Source organism: Delphinapterus leucas, chromosome 1, assembly GCF_059928025.1.
Source record: "Delphinapterus leucas isolate spDelLeu-1000000601 "Yukka" chromosome 1, BTC_Dleu_Yukka2, whole genome shotgun sequence".
In the NCBI taxonomy this organism is placed as follows: Eukaryota; Metazoa; Chordata; class Mammalia; order Artiodactyla; family Monodontidae; genus Delphinapterus; species Delphinapterus leucas.
This window is the reverse complement of record NC_143129.1, coordinates 59,310,784-59,331,621: the sequence shown is the minus strand read 5'-3', so window position 1 is coordinate 59,331,621 and position 20,838 is coordinate 59,310,784. Positions and strand designations below refer to the sequence as shown.

At 37.5% G+C, this 20,838-nt stretch overlaps 1 protein-coding gene across 1 annotated transcript in view; it reads left to right on the top strand.

Annotated features, from left to right (window-relative positions):
* PAPPA2 (pappalysin 2) overlaps positions 1 to 20,838 on the top strand; it is a 313,770-nt gene that overhangs the window by 194,750 nt on the left and 98,182 nt on the right. Inside the window, exons 13-14 of the mRNA XM_022556566.2 lie at positions 16,405 to 16,540; positions 16,742 to 16,958. Coding sequence (XP_022412274.1) covers positions 16,405 to 16,540; positions 16,742 to 16,958 — 353 coding nt within the window. The remainder of the gene's footprint in view (positions 1 to 16,404; positions 16,541 to 16,741; positions 16,959 to 20,838) is intronic.

Below are 20,838 nucleotides of genomic sequence, written 5' to 3'. Positions count from 1 at the left end.
AGTAGTAATCTTTATTCATTCAGAAATTAAGGACCAGTGTGTACTAGAAATGTGTATTTTCCATTAACTGGGCAAAAAGTGTCTCCACTCTTATCATTTTTCTCTCTTTTTGTTTATATACACAAATATCTACAAAATCCTTTCTCCATTTCTTTTATTTTAAAAATTTGTGTTTTTTGCTCTTCTTTCTTTTGTTCTTTATTTGAAAATTATTTACTTATTTATTTTATTGAGGTATAATTTACATACAAGATTATCTTAGTTTTAGGTGTACAACATAATGATTCAATATTTGTATATATTGGGAAATGATCACCACAGTGAGTCTAGTTAACATCACCATACTTAGTTACAAATTTTTTTTCTTGTGATGAGAGCTTTTAAGATCGACTCTTTTAGCAAATTTCGAATACGCAATACAGTATTAACTATAGTCTCCATGCTGTACAGTACATGTCCTTGACTTTATAACTGAAAGTTTGTATCTTTTGACTCTCTTCACCTGTTTTGCCTACTCCCTACTGCCCACCTCTGGCAAACACTAATCTGTTCTCTGTATCTATGAGCTTGCTTTTTCTGTTTTTTTAAAAAATTCCATATATAAGTGAGGTCATGTGGTATTTGTCTTTTTCTATCTGACTTATTTCACTTAGCGTAATCCATCCATGTTGTCAGAAATGGCAAGATCTCGTTTTTTTATGGCTGAATAATATTCCATTGTATATACATGTGCCACATTTTCTTTATATATTCATCCATTGATGGACACTTAGGTTGTTTCCATATGTAGGCTATTGTAAATTATGCTGCAATGAACATATGGGTGCATTTATCTTTTTGAATTAGTCTTTTCATTTTCTTTGGCTAAAAACCCAGAAGTGGAATTGCTGGATCACACATGGTGGTTCTATTTTTTAAAAAATAAAAAATTTTGAGGAACCTCCATACTATTTTCCTTAGTTACTGCACCAATATACATTCCCACCAACTGTGCACAGCATTGCCCTTTCTCCACATCTTTCCCAATACTTGTTATTTCTTATCTTTTTGAAAGTAGTCATTCTAACAGTTTTCAGAGTACAGGTCTTTCACCACCTTGATTAAATTTATTTCTAGGTATTTTATTCTTTTTATGTAATTGTAAGTGGGACTGTTTTCTTAATTTTTCTTTCTTTTGTTATTAGCATTTAGAAATGCAACCAGTTCTATATATTGATTTTGTATCCTGCGACTTCACTGAATTCACTTATTAGTTCTAATACTTTTTTGGTGGAGTCTTTAGGGTTTTCTATATATAAAATCGTGTCATTTGCAAATAGTGACAGTTTTTCTTCTCCCTTTCCGAGTAGAATGCCCATTATTTCTTTTTCTTGCCTAATCCTCTGGCTAGAACATCCAATACTATGTTGAATAAAAGTGGCAGAAGTGGGCATCCTTGTCTTGTTCCTGATCTTGGAGGAAATGTTTTCAACTTTTCACCACCGATATGATGTTAGCTGTGGACTTGTCATATATGGCCTTTATTATGTTGAGGTGTGTTTCCTGTATACCCACTTTGTTGAGATTTTTTTTATCATAAATCGATGTTGAATTTTGTCACATGCTTTTTCTGCATCTATTAAGATGATCATATGATTTTTATCCTTCATTTTCTTAACGTGGTGTATCATGTTGATTAATTTGCAAATGTTTGAACCATCCTTTCATCTCTGGAATAAATTCCACTTGATCATGGTATATGATCTTTTTAACGTAATGTTGAATTTGGTTTGCTAGTATTTTGATAAGGATTTTTTTCATCTATGTTCATCAGGAATATTAACCTGTAATTTTCTTTTGTTGTGGTATCCCTGTCTGGTTTTGGTACCAGGCTAATGCTGGCCTCATAAAATGAGTTTGGAAATGTTCCCTCCTCTGCTGTGTTTTGAAGAGTTCAAGAATTGGCTTCAATTCTTTAAATGTTTGGTAGAATTCACCAGTATAGATGTCTCATCCTGGACTTGTTTGTACAGAGTTTTTAAATTAATGATTTAGTCTCCTTACTAGTAATTGGTCTGTCCAGATTTTCTGTTTCTTCATTATTTGCTCTTGGAAGGTTGTATGTTTCTAGTAATTCGTCCATTTCTTTTAGGTTGTTCAATTTGTTGGTGTATAATTGTATTTAGTAATCTCTTATGATTCTTTGTATTTCTGTGGTGCCTGTTGTAACATCTCCCCTTTCATTTCTGATTTTATTTATTTGAAACCTCTCTCTTTTTTTTTTCTCGGTGAATCTGGCTAAAGGTGTTTCAATTTTGTTGATCTTTTCAAAGAATCAGGGCTTAGTTTCATTGATGTTTTCTATTGTCTTTCTATTCTTTATATTATTTATTTTTGCTCTATTCTTTGTTATTTCCTTCCTTCTTCAGGCTTTGTGTGTTCTTCTTTTTCTAGTTCCTTTAGTTGTAAAGTTAGATTGTTTATTTGAGATTTTTCTTATTTCTTGAGGTAGCCATTTATTTCTATGAACTTCCCTATTAAAACTGCTTTAGCTGCATCCTATTAGTATTGGTATATTGTATTTCCATTTTCATTTGTATCAAGGTATTTTATGGTTTCTCTTTTGATTTCTTCATTGACACATTGGTGTTCAGTAGCATGTTGTTTAGTCTTCACATGTTTGTGGATTTTCCAGTTTTCTCCTTGTAACTGATTTCTAGTTCATACAATTGTGGTCAGAAAATATGCTTAATATGATTTCAATCTTCTTAAATTTGTTAAGACTTGTTTTGTGCCCTAACATATGATCTATCTTGAGAACGTTTCATGTGCACTTTGAAGAATATGTATTCTGTTGTTTTTGGATTGAATATTCCGTATATATCTAAGTTCATCTGGTCTATTTTGTTGTTTAAAGCCTATGTTTCTGTATTGATTTTCTGTCCATTGATGTAAGTGGAGTATTAACGTCCCCTACTATTATCGATTGTTGCCAATGTCTCCCCTTATGTCTGTTAACATTTGCTTTATATATTTCGGTGCTCCTATGTTGAGTTTATAAATATTTACAGTAGTTTTATCTCTTTGTTGGATTGATGCCTTTATCAATATGTAATGTCCTCCTTGTCTTTATTACAGTCTTTGTTTTAAAGTCTATTTTGTCTGATATAAGAAGAGCTACCTCAACTTTCTTTTGGTTTCCATTTGCATGGAACATCTTTTTCCATCCTTTCACTTTCAGTCTGTGTATGTCTTTATGTCTGAAATGAGATTCTATAAGTGTTATTAGATGGGTTTTGTATATTTTTTGTTCAGTCAGCAACTTTATGTCTTTTGATTGGAGAATTGAGCCTATTTACATTTAAAGTAATTATTGATAAGTATGCACTTATTGACATTTTGTTAGTTGTTTCCTCGCTGTTTTGTAGTTTCTCTTTTTACTAGCCTTTCTCTTGATCTCTTCCTTTGTGGTTTGATGACTTTTTTTAGTGATATGCTTAGTTTCCTTTTTCATTATCTATTACAGGTTTTGTGTATCTGTTATAGTCCTATGCTATATTAATGGCATACTTATGCTAAAAAAACTTTTTTCTTTGACATTTTAATTTATGTGGTGTGCCGTTTGTTTTTGCTAAATCTAGCAACTCTTCTGATTTTTTTATTTAATAAATTAGAAGGTAATCCTCTATTCAGAGGTCCATCCAGAACACCACAACCATACAGAAAGCTGTCCAGATTTCATAATTTAGCAAAAAAGAAAAAGCTCATGTGTAGAAGGCACCTAGTCCAGTCACAACTTTGGATTCTTTGACTTTATTCATAGAAAAGTTGACAAGGCCCTTTGTCAGAGTCTATTCACTTTATACAGATTTCTAAAAATATTAGTTATCTGAATTTCAGTCTTTTACAGGAAAGGTGCTACCAATTTAGTCAGGGAGTTAGAAACTGACTAAAAATATATGCTCAGAGGAACATTGTAAGCTCTGTTTTTACCATTTATCAGTTATGACCTTATATAAATCATATATCCTTCTTGGGCACCATTTTTCTTAGAGTTAAAATGAGGTTCTTGGACCAGATGATTCCTTCCAGCTCTGCATTTTATTTCAAGTTTGATGGTGAATTTTAAAAAGAATGATATAATAAACAAATATGATTAATATAATAATTGTAGTCTTAGGCTATCAAATGCTAAGGACAAAGTTAATTATATCTATTGATACTTTTAGAGCTCTCCTACTCAAAATATGGTTGGCTTCCAAAAGTATCAGTGTCACATGAGATCTAGGTAGAAATACAGAATCTCAGATCTACTAAATCAGAATCTGCATTTAAACATGATTCTCAGGTGATTTGTGTGCACATTAAAGTTTGAGAAGCACTACTTTAGAGGATTGTTATCTCATCATTCAGTAAAATAATTGATGTTCAAAATGATGCCTCCAATTATCAAGTGAAAATTCACTGAGGTACAGAATTCTCTTTTTAAGAGGGAAGAAAAATTTCTAATTTATATTGTGATTATTTCTGTACACATGATTTAAATTTCTGAAAAGTTCTTGCTTTCCAAAATAAAATTTTCTCTTTGGAAAATTAACCTACATGGATTCCTGCAGTCTCTGGGAATCCTAAAAAAGCAAAGATGACTATGCATATATGATTTTAATTTCCATCAAAAACTAGCCTAGTGCACTGAAAGAGGAACTGCATCTCCCTGTGGCTAAACAGTTTATCCCCAGAGGTAAAAGACTCATTTTCCATTTTCCTATCTGATTGCTACTAATCTAACTTTGATTTTACATGAAAGCTTTTGCAGGCCCTAGTTATGACAACTTAGCAGACTCTAAGTTTCATAAATAATTGGAATAGCAATTTTTTTTTTAACCAGAAGGGAAGATTTCTTGGCTCTCCATTGAATCCCTCATCCCCTCACTTATGCATTCTCGTTCCCAAGAGAACCTTCATTATCTGTATTTCGTAATACCTTTTCTCATTCTCAGACTTTGTCTTAAGTGGAGTTTCCCCAGGATTCAGACTCTGAGATAAAGATTTGCAGAAAAGTTTATCAAGAACTTTCCTTGGAATCAACACCTATGGGGGAATGAAAGAACTAGGAGTTGGCAGAGAGAGGAGTAGAACTATGAAACAGCCACACAAAAGTGTCAGCATCCTACAGGGAGCTACGATGGCCCTTCAGAGTTGTCCCACCTTGTATACCACTCAATCCTATGAAAAGGCCATTGGACATGGGTTTCTTCTCTCCCCCTACTCCAGGGAAGTGGCATAACCTTGTGGAGGCTTTCTTTCTCTGAGGGCGGTTTCTGGAAAGAGACTTGATGTGAGCTGAATGCTCAGTCATGAAGAAGGGGATTTCAGTGGTACACCACAGTATTCACTACAGATTTGGTTTTGCCTTTCTGATCCCCCTCTGAGTCTCTCAAATTCTTCTAACACGAATTCTCTGCAGACTTAGCCCTGGTGTCTGAAATCACAAATGAGGAGATGCTCTTAGAATTGAATTGAGCCAATAAGCTGATTTTGATCTGAGCCCTTCCACTGACTTGCCAAATCATACATTGTCAAATGCCTCCTCCTGGGTGGTGGGGGTCATAAGGGAGGTTTCTTCTTCATTTCATAAAATGACAAGTTGACCTCACTCTTCTGAAAAAAGGACTACATAAGCTCATGGTGTTTATAACCTTACTTGTACTATGAAGGAATAACACTAGAAATCAACTGGGTTTTGACCAATATCAAGAGAGACAGGAGCTTGAACACGGGAAGGAAGTCAAACCAGGTTCAAAACCCCCTCCACATTTTGACTCACATCCTCAAGTACAGAGGCCACCAAGAGGCCTCAAGCTCAGAGACAAGAATCTAGTTGCCTCACACCTTCCCTTCATCTGTTAGATTTGGACTTCAGGTAACATACCTTGAAACTTTGAGAGTTAATGTCTCCCTTGTCAAATTTCTTAAGTCTACATAGACAGCAATATTATTAGGGTGAACCGTATAAAATTGCCAATATTTGATAGCTTTCCACCTACAAAAAAAACCATGTGGGTCAACCAATTGTGTAAGCATTCTTAATCTAATTTCTGTTGACCCTAATGAATGGCTTTCAAAGTGTTCTCTTAGCTCCCTGAAATAGTATAACTTTTTTATATCTAAGTATTTATGTGACTTCATTTTTTTGTGGGGAGAGAGGGCACACACATCAACAAATTTTCTAACAAATTTGTTATTTTCTGCTAACCCAAATTAGGAATCCCTGGGCAGTCAGAAGAACACAGAAAACCCAAATTCCTAACTGTCTAGCATTCAGCTAGAGGAAGTCACTTAAGCTCTCAGAATCCTACGTTTCACTTGTATAGTATAACCTTTGTATCCTGGGGATATTATAATAAAAAGGTCTCAAATAGGAACAAAAACCCAATGAGCTTATTGGAGGCTCCAGCAAGGCATGTGATCATGTTTGGCAAACTGTATAGTGCTATGCAAAATGAAAATAATATGTGCTCACTTTCTCCTGTTCAAGGGCCTTCCCTTTCTCTCTGGAATCAGGAAGTGCCATAGATGAATGAAAATGGAAAAGCACACACAAAAAATAACATCTCAGTAATAACCAAAAGCATTTTAAAACCTCAGAGAAGATTCTTTTCAAGTTTGTGGTATAGTTTTATGTTCTGCTGTCCAGGTACCTCCACAAAGGATGACCTGGACGTCGAAATGCTTGGTCTGGGAGTCTATTAAGTGTGTTTGTACCCAGCAGGCAGATTGAAGAGGGATTTCTTAAGCCCCAACAGTTCTGCACCAAGAAAACATTCTTTCAGTCTTACCCCCCACAAGTGGCCAGAAGTTAGATCCAGCAGTTAATGTGAAGGCTTTGGATGGAAAGCAATTGAGTGTACAGGACTGGTTTTCCACTCTATCAGTAAGTCTCAGCCTATCTGCCTATCATCTATCTATCTAACTATCTATCTATCTATCTATCTATCTATCTTCCTATTATCTATCTATCTATATCTATCTAATCCATATTTTCTCTGTTTCAAAGTACTTTGCTGGAGATTCACTGAGCTAATTTCACTGGCAAACATTTTATTTTTAGACTGTTCCTCAGTCCTGAGAATCAATTGCTTTTCTAAAAGATCTTGCCTCCTTTCTGATATCTAACTATACTTTGTCTTCTTCATAAAAGCCACATTCAAATTAATTTTATATTGCCCTGTAATACATAAATGCAATCTCCTTGTTAAAACAAATAATAAAACTTTACAAATAAAGCTTACAAGTCCCTTGACCTCTTAGCATCTTGGACTTTTCTCTTGGGCCATGCCTGGTCCTCATTTCAGACCTGAATAGTCCCCGAGGAGGTGCATCTGGTGTGCTTTGTCCTGAAAGGGGCTGCTCTTCATATTGTACATTTGATGTGCTGATTAGAGGAGTGTCATACTTGTAGTGGCAAAGGTGACATGGGGTAGAATGAGCAGAGATTTGTGTTGACAAATTTTCTGCTCCGGCCAATACCTATTTTCACATTTAGGAACATAAAATCCATTATTTATTTCATAAAAAATAAAAATAGCCTAGACCATTATATATATTAAAATAGCTCTGCTTGGCTGTGGAAAGACCAGCTTATTATTTTCTTTATAATAAAATTTTTTTGGCTGCGTTGGGTCTTCGTTGCTGCACACGGGCTTTCTCTAGTTGTGGCGAGCAAGGGCTACTCTTCGTTGCAGTGTGCAGCCTTCTCATTGTGGTGGTGGAGTCTCTTGTTCCAGAGCACGGGCTCTAGGCATGCAGGCTTCAGTACTTGTGGCTCACGGGCTCTAGAGCACAAGCTAACTAGTTGTGGCACGTAGGCTTAGTTGCTCCGCAGAATGTTGGATCTTCCCGGACGAGGCACTGAACCCATGTCCCCTGCATTGGCAGGTGGATTCTTTTTTTTTTTTTTTAACATCTTTATTGGAGAATAATTGCAATGGTGTGTTAGTTTCTGCTGTATAACAAAGTGAATCAGCTATATGTGTACATATATGCCCATATCTCCTCCTCCTTGCATCTCCCTCCCACCCTCCCTATCCCACCCTTCTAGGTGGTCACAGAGCACCTAGCTGATCTCCCTGTGCTATGCGGCTGCTTACCACTAGCTATCTATTTTACATTTGGTAGTGTATATATAAGTCCATGCCACTCACTCACTTCGTTCCAGCATACCCTTCCCCCTCCCCATGTCCTCAAGTCCATTCTCTACAGCTGCGTCTTTATTCCTGTCCTGCCCCTAGGTTCTTCAGAACCTTTTTTTCTTTTTTTAGATTCCACATATATGGGTTAGAATGGGTTAGAATACGGTATTTGGTTTTCTATTTCTGACTTACTTCACTCTGTCTCTAGGTCAATCCACCTCACTACAAATAACTCAATTTCGCTTCCTTTTATGGCTGAGAAATATTCCATTGTATATATGTGCCACATCTTCTTTATCCATTCATCTGTCGATGGACACTTAGGTTGCTTCCATGTCCTGGCTATTGTAAATAGAGCTGCAATGAATACTGTGGTACATGACTCTTTTTGAATTATGGTTTTCACAGGGTATATGCCCAGTAGTGGGATTGCTGGGTCAGATGGTAGTTCTATTTTTAGTTTTTTAAGGAACCTCCCTACTGTTCTGCATAGTGGCTGTATTAATTTACATTCCCACTAATAGTGCAAGAGGGTTCCCTTTTCTCCACACCCTCTCAAGCTTTTATTGTTTGTAGATTTTTTGATGATGGCCATTCTGACCAGCGCAAGATGATACCTCATTGTAGTTTTGATCTGCATTTCTCTAATGATTAGTAACGTTGAGCATCTTTTCATGTGTTTGTTGGCAATCTGTATATCTTCTGTGGAGAAATGTCTATTTAGGCCTTCTGCCCATTTCTGGATTGGGTTGTTTGTTTTTTGGATACTGAGCTACATGAGCTGCTTGTATATTTTGAAGATTAATCCTTTGTCAGTTGCTTCGTTTGCAAGTATTTTCTCCCATTCTGAGGTTGTCTTTTCGTCTTGTTTTTGGTTCCTTTGCTTTGCAAAAGCTTTTAAGTTTCATTAGGTCCCATTTGTTTATTTTTGTTTTTATTTCCATTTTTTTGTAGGAGGTAGCCAAAAAGGATCTTGCTGTGATTTATGTCATAGTGTGTTTTGCCTATTTATTCCTCTAAGAGTTTTATAGTGTCTGGCCTTACATTTAGGTCTTTAATCCATTTTGAGTTTATTTTTGTGTATGGTTTTAGGGAGTGTTCTAATTTCATTCTTTTACATGTAGCTGTCCAGTTTTCCCAGCACCACTTATTGAAGCAGCTGTCTTTCCTCCATTGTATATTCTTGCCTCCTTTATCAAGATAAGGTGACCATATCTTCTTGGGTTTCTCTGGGATTTCTATTCTGTTCCATTGATCTATATTTCTGTTTTTGTGCCAGTACCATGCTGTCTTGATTACTGTAGCTTTGTAGTATAGTCTGAAGTCAGAGTGCCTGATTCCTCCAGCTCTGTTTTTCTTTCTCAAGATTGCTTTGGCTATTCAGGGTCTTTTGTGTTTCCATAAAGATTGTGAAATTTTTGTTCTACTTCTGTGAAAAATGCCAGTGGTAGTTTGATAGGGATTGCATTGAATCTGTAGATTGCTTTGGGTAGTATAGTCATTTTCACAATATTGATTCTTCCAATCCAAGAACATGGTATATCTCTCTGTCTGTTTGTATCATCTTTAATTTCTTCCATCAGTGTCTTATAGTTTTCTGCATATGGGTCTTTTGTCTCCTTAGTTAGGTTTATTCCTAGGTATTTTATTCTTTTTGTTGCAATAGTAAATGGGAGTGTTTCCTTAATTTCTCTTTCAGATTTTTCATCATTAGTGTATAGGATTGCAAGAGATTTCTGTGCATTAATTTTTTGTCCTGCTACTTTACCAGATTCATTGATTAGCTCTAGTAGTTTTCTGGTAGCGTCTTTAGGATTCTCTATGTAGAGTATCATGTCATGTGCAAACAGTGACAGTTTTACTTCTTCTTTTCCAATTTGTATTCATTTTATTTGTTTTTCTTCTATGATTGCTGTTGCTAAAACTTCCAAAACTATGTTGAATAATAGCGGTGAGACAGGCAACCTTGCCTTGTTCCTGATCTTTGTGGAAATGATTTCAGTTTTTCACCATTGAGAACGATGTTGGCTGTTGGTTTGTCATATATGACCTTTATTATGTTGAGGTAAGTTCCCTCTATGCCTACTTTCTGGAGGCTTTTTATCATAAATGGGTTTTGAATTTTGTCAAAAGCTTCTTCTGCATCTATTGAGATGATCATATAGTTTTTCTCCTTCAATTTGTTAATATGGTTTATCACATTGATTGATTTGCATATATTGAAGATCCTTGCATTCCTTGGATAAGCCCCACTTGATCATGGTGTATGATTCTTTTAATGTGCTGTTGGATTCTGTTTGCTAGTATTTTGTTGAGGATTTTTGCATCTATGTTAATCAGTAATATTGGCCTGTAGTTTTCTTTTTTTGTGACATCTTTGGCTTTGGTATCAGGGTGCTGGTGGCCTCATAGAAAGAGTTTGGGAGTGTTCCTCCCTCTTCTATATTTTGAAAGATTTTGAGAAGGATAGGAGTTATCTCTTCTCTAAATGTTTGATAGAATTCATCTGTGAATCCATCTGTTCCTAGGCTTTTGTTTGTTGGAAGATTTTTAATCACAGTTTCAATTTCAGTGCTTGTGATTGGTCTGTCTATATTTTCTTTTTCTTCCTGGTTTAGTCTTGGAAGGTTGTGATTTTCTAAGAATTTTCCCATTTCTTCCAGGTTGTCCATTTTATTGGCATATAATTGCCTGTAGTAATCTCTCATGATCCTTTGTATTTCTGCAGTGTCAGTTGTTACTTCTCCTTTTTCATTCCTAATTCTATTGATTTGAGTCTTCTCTCTTTTTTTCTTGATTAGTCTGGCTAATCAATTTTGTTTATCTTCTCAAAGAAGCAGCTTTTAGTTTTATTGATCTTTTCTATCATTTCTTTCATTTCTTTTTCATTTATTTCTGATGTGATCTTCATGATTTCTTTCCTTCTGCTAACTTTGGGGTTTGCTTTTCTTTCTCTAATTGCTTTAGGTGTAAGGTTAGGTTGTTTATTTGAGATGTTTCTTGTTTCATCAGGTAAGATTTTATTGCTATAAACTTCCCTCTTAGAACTGCTTTTGCTGCATCCCATAGGTTTTGGATCATCATGTTTTCATTGTCATTTGTTTCTAGGTATTTTTTGATTTCCTCTTTGATTTCTTCAGTGATCTCTTTCTTATTTAGTAGTGTATTGCTTAGCCTCCATGTGTTTGTATTTTTTTCAGATTTTTTTCCTGTAATTGATATCTAGTCTCATAGCGTTGTGGTCGGAAAAGACACTTGATACGATTTCAATTTTCTTAAATTTTCCAAGGCTTGATTTGTGACCCAAGATATGATCTATCCTAGAGAGTGTTTCCATGAGAACTTTTAAAAACGTGTATTCTGTTGTTTTTGGCTGGAATGTCCTATAAATATCAATTAAGTCCATTTTGTTTAATGTATCATTTAAAGTTGTGTTTCCTTATTTATTTTCATTTTGGATGATCTGTCCATTGGTGAAAATGGGTTGTTAAAGTCCCCCACTATTATTGTGTTACTGTCTATTTCCCCTTTTCTGGCTGTTAGCATTTGCCTTATGTATTGAGGTGCTCCTATGTTAGGTACATAAATATTTACAGTTGTTATATCTTCTTCTTGGATTGATCCTTATGTAGTGTCCTTCTTTTTCTCTTTTAATAGTTTTTTGTTTGTTTGTTTGTTTTGTTTTTGCGGTACACAGGCCTCTCACTGTTGCGGCCTCTCCCGTTGCGGAGCAGAGGCTCCGGACGCGCAGGCCCAGCGGCCATGGCTCACGGACCCAGCCGCTCCCCGGCATGTGGGATCCTCCCAGACCAGGGCACGAACCTGCATTCCCTGCATCGGCAGGCAGACTCAACCACTGAGCCACCAGGGAAGCCCTCTTGTAATAGCTTTTATTTTAAAGTCTATTTTGTCTGATATGAGAATTGCTACTCCAGCTTTCGCTTGATTTCCATTTGCATGGAATATCTTTTTCCATGCCCTCACTTTCAGTCTGTTTGTGTCTCTAGGTCTGAAGTGGGTCTCTTGTAGACAGCATTTCTACAGGTCTTTTTTTGCATCCATTCAGCCAGTCCTTTTCTTTTGGTTGTAGCATTTAATCCATTTACATTTACAGCAATTATTGATGTATATCTTCCTATTACCACTTTCTAATTGTTTTGGGTTTGTTTTTGTAGGTCTTTTCCTTCTCTTGTGTTTCCTGCCTAGAGAATTTCCTTTAGCATTTGTTGTAAAACTGGTTTGGTAGTGCTGAGTTCTCATAGCCTTTGCTTGTCTGTAAGGTTTTTTATTTTTCCTTCGAATCTGAATGAGATCCTTGCTGGGTAGAGTCATCTTGGTTGTAGGTTTTTCCCTTTCACCACTTTAAGTATGTCCTGCCATTCCCTTCTGGCTCGCAGATTTTCTGCTGAGAAATCATCTGTTAACCTTATGGGAATTCCCTTGTATACTATTTCTTGCTTTTCCTTGCTGCTTTTATTATTTTTCCTTGTATTTATTTTTTGATCGTTTGATTAATACGTGTCTTGGCATGTTTCTCCTTGGATTTATCCTCTGTGGGACTCTCTGTGCTGTGTTCTCGATTGCCTATTTCCTTTCCCATATTAGGAAAGTTTTCAGCTATAATATCTTCAAATATTTTCTCAGTCCCTTTCTTTTTCTCTTCTTCTTTTGGAACCCTATAATTTGAATGTTGGTGCATTTAATGTTGTCCCAGAGGTCTTTGAGACTGTCCTCAATTCTTTTCATTCTTTTTTCTTTAATCGCTCTGCAGTAGTTATTTCCACTATTTTATCTTCCAGGTCACGTGTCCGTTCTTCTGCCTCAGTTTTTCTGCTATTGATTCCTTCTAGAGAATTTTAAATTTCATTTTTTGTGTTGTTTCTCTTTGTTTGTTTGCTCTTTAGTTCTTCTAGGTCCTTGTTAAGCATTTCTTGTATTTTCTCCATTCTATTTCCAAGATTTTGGATCAACTTTACTGTCATTACTCTGAATTCTTTTCCAGGTAGACAGCCTATTTCCTCTTCGTTTGGTCTGGTGGGTTTTTACCCTGCTCCTTCATTTTCTGTGTATTTCTCTGTCTTCTCATTTTGGTTAACTTGCTGCATTTGGGGTCTCCTTTTCACAGGCTGCAGGTTCATATTTCCCATTGTTTTTTGTGTTTGCCCCCAAACACAAACCTTTGGGTAAGGTTGGTTCAGTGTGTTATGTAGGCTTCCCGGTGGAGGGGACTGGTGCCTGTTTTCCAGTGGATGAGGCTGGATTTTGCCTTCCTGCGGGCAGGGCCTGGCATGCAGATTCTTAACCACTGCGCCACCTGGGAAGTCCAAGAGCAGCTTTTAAAAATATCTTCTTTGTCCACATAAAGTATACACTTTTAGTTTTCTAATTATACAGCCAATTCTAGAAATTTCTTTGTCTATATATACATAAAAATAGGCTTTTAATAAATGCATATTGAACTGAATTTTTAAAACTCTATTAAAATAGTTATATATACAAAGTATATTTTTCATATATCCCATTTATAAAGTAGAGATACATTCTATACCAAGAGCTTCAAGTATTACCAATTACTATGGAAGCAGAACCTGGAGTATCAGTTCACACGTACAAGTGCCATTTTAAAAAAACATATATGAAATTTTTTAGCCCATAAATTTCATAAAAGTGTAATTCTCTATATACCAAAATATATGGTTGTATGTTTAATTTTAAAACTTTCTTCTTTATCGTTGTCTTCCTGAAGTATAAACAGGATAAAAAATAATTCCTTTTTGGAAATAAGAATTACTGAGTCCTTACTAGATGGTAGGCACTCTCCTATGTGCTTTTACGTGATTTCATTTCATCCTCATAGTAGCCACCTGAGATAGGTAGTATATCTGTTTCTCAGATGTGGAAGAGGCACCCTATGCTCAGAGAGGAGAGATGGATAGTTCAGATCTACCCAGCTAGTAAAGATGGATTAAACCCAGGGTTCTGCCTGGCCAACACTCCCTCCAGAATGGTGAACTCACTTGATTCCCTTTACCGTGGCTCAGATTCATTATGAACATATGTGCAGGCTCAAACTTGTCTCTCTGCTTTTGAGGTTCCAATAGTTGTGTTAGAGTGTTATACTTCTTTGTGTCTAGTTGCTACTGTGAATCATATCAGGTATTCAGATGAGAATGAAGTTTGGCTACCTCTCTGTGTCACTGTGAGAGAAAATGCCCAAGACTTGGCATCCAGTACCATGATCAAACCCTTGTCTCTCGTTGCTTTGTGTATCCCAACATTTCTCTGCTGATGTCTCACCTGTGGTTTTCCTACTTAAGCCATGGACTGGAAATCCTGGCATAGCTGCTTCCCACAAGTCAAGGCACAGAGACACTGCGACCAAGAGCAGGCTTTAAGGTTCAAAGTGATTTGGGATTCAAAGACCCGTAGAGCAAGGAGATGCAAAACGAGATGGAGGTTTTGGGCATGGGCCCTCAAGATGGAGAAATCCACACCATAAGGCCTACAAATTAGCTTCAGGTGGGTGGTGACTATTTTGGGACCCAACAGACAGTGGGAAAACTGAGCTCTCCTGTTGCTCATTGAAGCCATTCCATTCTTCGAGTCTGAGACCTACTGAGGTAAAGCCACCAGGTACTTGTTTGGACTCTGTTTGTTCCTGGCTCAGGAAACAACCCAGAGCTTTCTTCCAGTACTCAGGTCTCTTTTGTGGTGTATGAAAAGGAAGAGGTTGTGGGAGTTCCCAGGGCACTTTGATGTCATTTGGGGCTGGGGTTGAGGGCTTTGCATTAGGCTCCTGGTTACCTTATGGTGTGTTTCATGTCTAGCCCTCATCCAGCCAGGAACAAAGGACCTTGTATTGCAAGCCATAACCTATGGGTCTGGAAGTTTCTTAAGTTATAAAGAAATATTTATTACTTCAAAGAGGGGAAATGAAAAGGAGGAAAAAAAGACTCTGTAAAAAAAGAGTGTGGCTGGTCTTTCCCTCAAAGGAGGAAAGGAAGAAGGGAGAGTTGTGCTACATTGACCACTGAAAATCATAAAATCACCCTAATTGAGCCAGCAGTGCAAATGGACACTCTATAAACACACCACCAAGGCTCAGGAAAAATCAGTCTGCAGACAAGGAAGAATTCTTATTAAAATGGAAAACATGTTTTACTCTCCTGCTCCCCATTTTAAGAAAAGACCTCTGCCATTAGATGTTGTACCCTGCTCTGACACTGAGGACAGTTTTTCTGGAGCTTTATCCCCTTCAGAACCTGATAAAAAGCTAGAGAAATACACACAGAAGGTTGTACAGTCCAGCACCAGATTCTAATAATGCAACAACCATCCAACACCAGGGAAGACTGGAGTTAATTCTCAATAGAAATTAAGAGTAATGTTGAGCTATAGGAAATAAAAGTAGAATTACTACATCAAATAATTTCAATATGGAAAATAAGTTCTCCAGGTCATTCCCCAATCTCTGAGGTGTTTTCTTTTATATTAAAGGATTTCCAGGGACAAAACATCCATAGTTTAGTGTGAAAGACTGTTTCTTTGTTAATTAGTCTAGCCATCTAGGTATATTTCTTATAGATAACTGAATTTTCCTGTGAATTTTCATTGTTGGCTTATTCTTCAGCCATGGATAGGGTATATGGGCTTGAGGCACCAAAAGAATAAGAATAAACAGTTTGGCAGCTTCTAATCTCAGAAGCAACCGAATCTTCAATAGCTTCTCTCCCATGGCATAGTTCAAAAGCTAAGTGAGAGGTTCTGATAAAAACTTTAAGGGAGAGATAAGGAGATAGGGAAGGATAATTAGCTATGCCACTTCAGAACAAAGTGTTAGCAAGGTGATACTCTTGTCCACCTCTCTCACTTTGGAGGTAGGGAGGTATTGTCTACCTATGCTGTAGTTTACTGTCTCCAGAGATGGTCTATTTGAGTGATCTTTTTGAGAAATGTAAAGAAAGATTCAAGTGACAAGCAATTGGTTGACATAAAAAGTCTCATAAAAAGATGGGAAGCTCAGTAGCTGAAAGCTATCTTCTTTCCAGCTAATTTTGACTTTTGATGTGACTGTGGCTATCTTTCTGTGCCTACTCCATGTTTTTTCCCATTGTAAAGGAGAAGGGAGCTCTTTATGAGTGGTGAGCTATTTGAGAAGTATAAAAATAGTGTGACACGTGCCTTGATAGCCCACTGGAAATAATGGCTCGTACATGTATGTGCTTATGCCTAGGTTTGTTTCAATAGACCAGGAGTGGCCACAGCAATTTTCATTTTCTTGACATCTGATGGCCTGGTGCCTGGGGAACATCAGCGGCCAACAGTGACCCTTTACCTGACCGATATCAGTGGAAACAACCACTCTCTTGGTGAGTCTGACAGTTATCCCTTTAGGACCACTAGAGGACAATCCAGTAGACCCAGGAATCAGCTTGATGTCTGTCTCTGATATTGTTTGAGACCTTGCTTACATCATACAGCTATTGAGAAGATAAAATGAATACTAGATATGGAAACTTGGTACTACATGAAAGACTTAAAATATTATTCATCTCCTTGTTTCTCTTCAGGAAGCTATGAACTGTCATGCCAGCATAACCCACTGGTTATCAATGTAACCCATCACTCGAACGTCCTCTTCCACCATACCACCTCAGTGCTGCTGAAGTTCTCATCCCCACTGGTGGGCATCTCAGCAGTGGCTCTAAGGACATCCTCCATCATAAGTCCTTCAGCTTCCAACAACTGCATCCCAGATCACGAGGGGCAAAATCATCAGGGACAGAGGTACAAAGTCCCCTTTCTTCCTTTTTTTCTTTCTTTTTGTTGTGATGTGTTGCTATCATTTTCATACATACTATTGTATATATAGTGGGTGCTTGTTCACTAACTAAAAATGGGTCTAAGAACTTCTAAAAAGACTTAAGAAGCAAGCAAAGAACAATTCATAGAAGGCACACTTGCGTTTTATATTTTGCTCTTCTTTCCTTAGCTGAGAATAATGTTTATGTAAATATTTATCATCTTTAAGGTCGCAAAATCTTTTTTACATATAAAACCACTGCCTTCACATCAACATTGTTATGTAAACTGCCAAAAATTCTCTGCCAAAAACTTAGTGTTCCCTAAGCGATGTATATTTTTTTACTTGTTCCCACCTGGACAGTGTATATAGCAAGTTTAACAATTAGTTTCTAAGGCATGTCATATAATCAATTAGATTTACATATGGAAATCAGGACTACATTAGCTATAGGTGGCCTTCTGTGGACATCTGTTAATTGTCATCTAGATAGCATTTCCTGGACTCTCAGCTCCTGCTAGTAAGGAACTGTTCTTCATAGCATTGGCATGCCCAAGGTTGGCCCTGATGGGGCAAGGAGCAAGCCAAACACAGTAATCTGTGCTGTACTTGGGCTGGACTCGTTCTGTGAAAGGTCTAATCAGTTGAGCGGCGCTGTAGGCAACAGGGTTTGTTCCCTCAAGGAGTGAAGTGTCAGGCGATTGGGGTCCTGGTCACAAAAGCTGGAGTTGCAGGCAGCACTCCATCACCAAGGAGGAACTCTGATACCACCTTGCCCAACCTAGGCATCCCAGAAACCCAACCTTGATTAGGGAATAAGTGTAGACAGTACTAATATAGTATATTAGTTATCTTTTGCTGTGCAGCAAATTATAGCAAAATTTAGTGGCTTATCACGGTTTCTGTCAGAGAGGAATCTGGGTGCAACTCAGCTAGGTGCCTGTGGCTTAGAGTCTCTTACGAGGTTGCCATCAGCTGTGGGCTAAGCGTGCAGTAACCTCAAGGCTCGAGTGGAGCTGGAGAATTCACTTCCGAGTTCACTCATGTGGCTGTGGCAAGCCTCGGGAGATCTGCATCCAAACTCACTCACACAGGTGCTGGCAGTGGGCACACTCCCATAGGCATGGCTCAGTTCCTTGCCATGTGGGCGTCTCCATAAGGTGCCTGAGTGTCCTTATGACATGGCGGCTAATAATCCAAAAAATAAAGAGAACCAGAGAGGGTGAGTACATGTGAGTCTGCCCAGAAAGGAAGCCAGTCTTTTTATAACATAATGTTGGAATTGACAACCCATTACTTCTGGTATATTCTATTGATTAGAAATGAGTCAGTTAGTTCAGCCCATACTCAAGAGGAGGGATGTGCATCAAGGCACGAGTCATTAGGTGCCATTTATCACATGCGGTAATAGTAGTTTATGTTAATCAAGCACTAACTATGTGTCAGACATTGTTGTAAGTGCTAGGAAGGGATAGGGTCCAGGTAATGGACACTGCAACACTAGCTAGTTCATCTGCAACTTTTAAGTCTCCTTAGTGAGCAAAAGTCTTCAAATATTAATGTAAGAATGTAGACTATTAAAATAGCATTTTTTTACTAGAATTATTGCCTCTGTCTCATGTGTTTTCCAATTATTTTCTCTATTGGTTCTACCTCTGGCCTCAAGCCATACAGAATTTCTTTCAGGTCCCTGAAACATGTGTTCTTGTTGAGCTCCATGTCTTTGCACACAATGTTCCTACTTTCTTGAATGCTGTCCAGTACTTCTTCACTTCAACTCACACTTGACCATCATGATTCACCTTCGTCTATGAATTTTTGGCAAACTCCCTCCCTGTTTCCATAGGACATTGTACACAACCCATGCTTTACAAAGGCAGCTATCACATAAATATACCTATTTATTTATTTGTTGTTCTTTCCCACTCTGAGCTCCCTGCAGTAGGAATTCTGCTCAGTATCTCTCAGTACCTACTAAAGGCCCTGGCGCATAAGAGGTGTCAGAAACTGTGCATTGAATGACAGTTACAGATTTTATCTCTAAATCTTCCACGGGACAGAACTGAACAAGCAAAGCAAAAAGGAAGTCACAACCTCTGTAGACCCCAAGGGACAAGAATTCCCCTCACAACAACAGCTGTGAAGTTTTGACAAAGAAGTTGATTAATTATGATCACTGCTGCTAGTTCTTCACTTATTTTCATTTGGCACTGTGGGAAAAACAAGTTTTATACGCATGCATGCAAACCAGTAGAAATAAGATATGATTCTCCAGTTTACACAGAGTGTATCTGGAATGCACGAGAATTTCCAAACCACATGTGACTGACAGGAGCCATGCAAATTGGCTTTTCCTTTTTGGCCAGAAGATCAGTGCAATATAGTAAATTTTGATACACAGGGAACCTAATAGATCCCGCATATTTTCTTTGTGGACAGATTTAAAATCTAAATCCCTGTGTATTCTCAAAGAGTAGAAGCCTTTTAGCATCTTTGTATCAATCACAGTTGTAAATGTAGATAGACCATAATATGAAACCCTCAAATTCTGGGCATAGTGAGAGGGATTCCTGGCTACCTCCTTCTTACCCCTTATGACCTGAATTACATTAATACTAAAATGGGCAAGGGAGAGCTGACAGATGCCTGGCAGTAGAAGATGTTTTATCCATTTTGTATTTAGCCACTAATGACCAATGGTCTGTCCTCCTACAACACTTTATCCTTAAACCAGCCTGACTGACCCACAGAATCTCAGCTGAAGGCCAGTAAACCTAAGTCTGGCTCTCCAGTGACATTCATGATCCTTACCTTGGGCCATTTGACTTTGATCTTTCTCTGCATCTTGTTTCCCATTCTGCTATGATGGCTACCCAGCTTATGACCCTTTGGGCTTAGTCTACTGATAATGAACGCCTTAGTCCTGAAAACCAACTTTAGTGTTCTTGGTTTTGGCCACCAGTGCCCAGTAAGAGCTGAATTCATTCTTACCCTCTGACTATTTCCTGCCCTAGCCACCTTGGGGAAAGGTCCTGCATAACCTTCCACAGTATCCCAGGAGTTGGAGTGTCAGGCAGATCCCCAACCATTCCAGGATTGTGTTGATGGCTTGGGGAAGTGGGAACCATCTTTTTGATTAATACAGTGGGATTTTGAATGTGTCCGAGATACAGTCCTGGCACTAATAGGTTAATTTTCCTAAATGAGTGGATTAGCTTGCAGATAATCAGGGCTCATGTTATCTACTTTGGAAATTCACAAGGTCAGGTCTAGAAGAATTTACTAACAGGCAAGAATTGCTGATGGGCATGTGTTTCTCCTACAACAGGATTCTGTTTTTTCAGTCACATGAATACAATAAAAACATTAGTTGCAACTTCTCTGACCCTACCTGATGGTATATCCATCAGATACCCCAGTGTTGAATCTTCTGAAGATGAAGAATATTATCGCCTTTTTCAGGACATAGGCTGATAGCAGTGGTTGAAACTTCTGATCACTCATTTCTTTTCAGCATTTGTACTTTCCTTTTATTGATTTTTCTATCTACCTGCTCTATAAAAGGTTGAGAATACAGTATAACCTTCCAGACAGTTGTGCTTCTTTCCATTCTTCCTTGTATTTCAAGTAGTTCTGGCTTTTTATAATTTCATATTACATAATTAGGTGTATAAATGCTTGTGACTGTTTTATTTTTATTAGGATCAAAGCTCTTGCCACCCCTTTTGCCCCTTTCAAAGGTTAAGGCTTTGTATTATGCTTTGTCTGGAATTAAAATTTCCATCCCTGCTTTCCTTTTGTTTGTATTTGTTTGATAAATGTTTGCCTCTGTTTTATTTTTAACCTTTCTCTGTCTTCACTGCC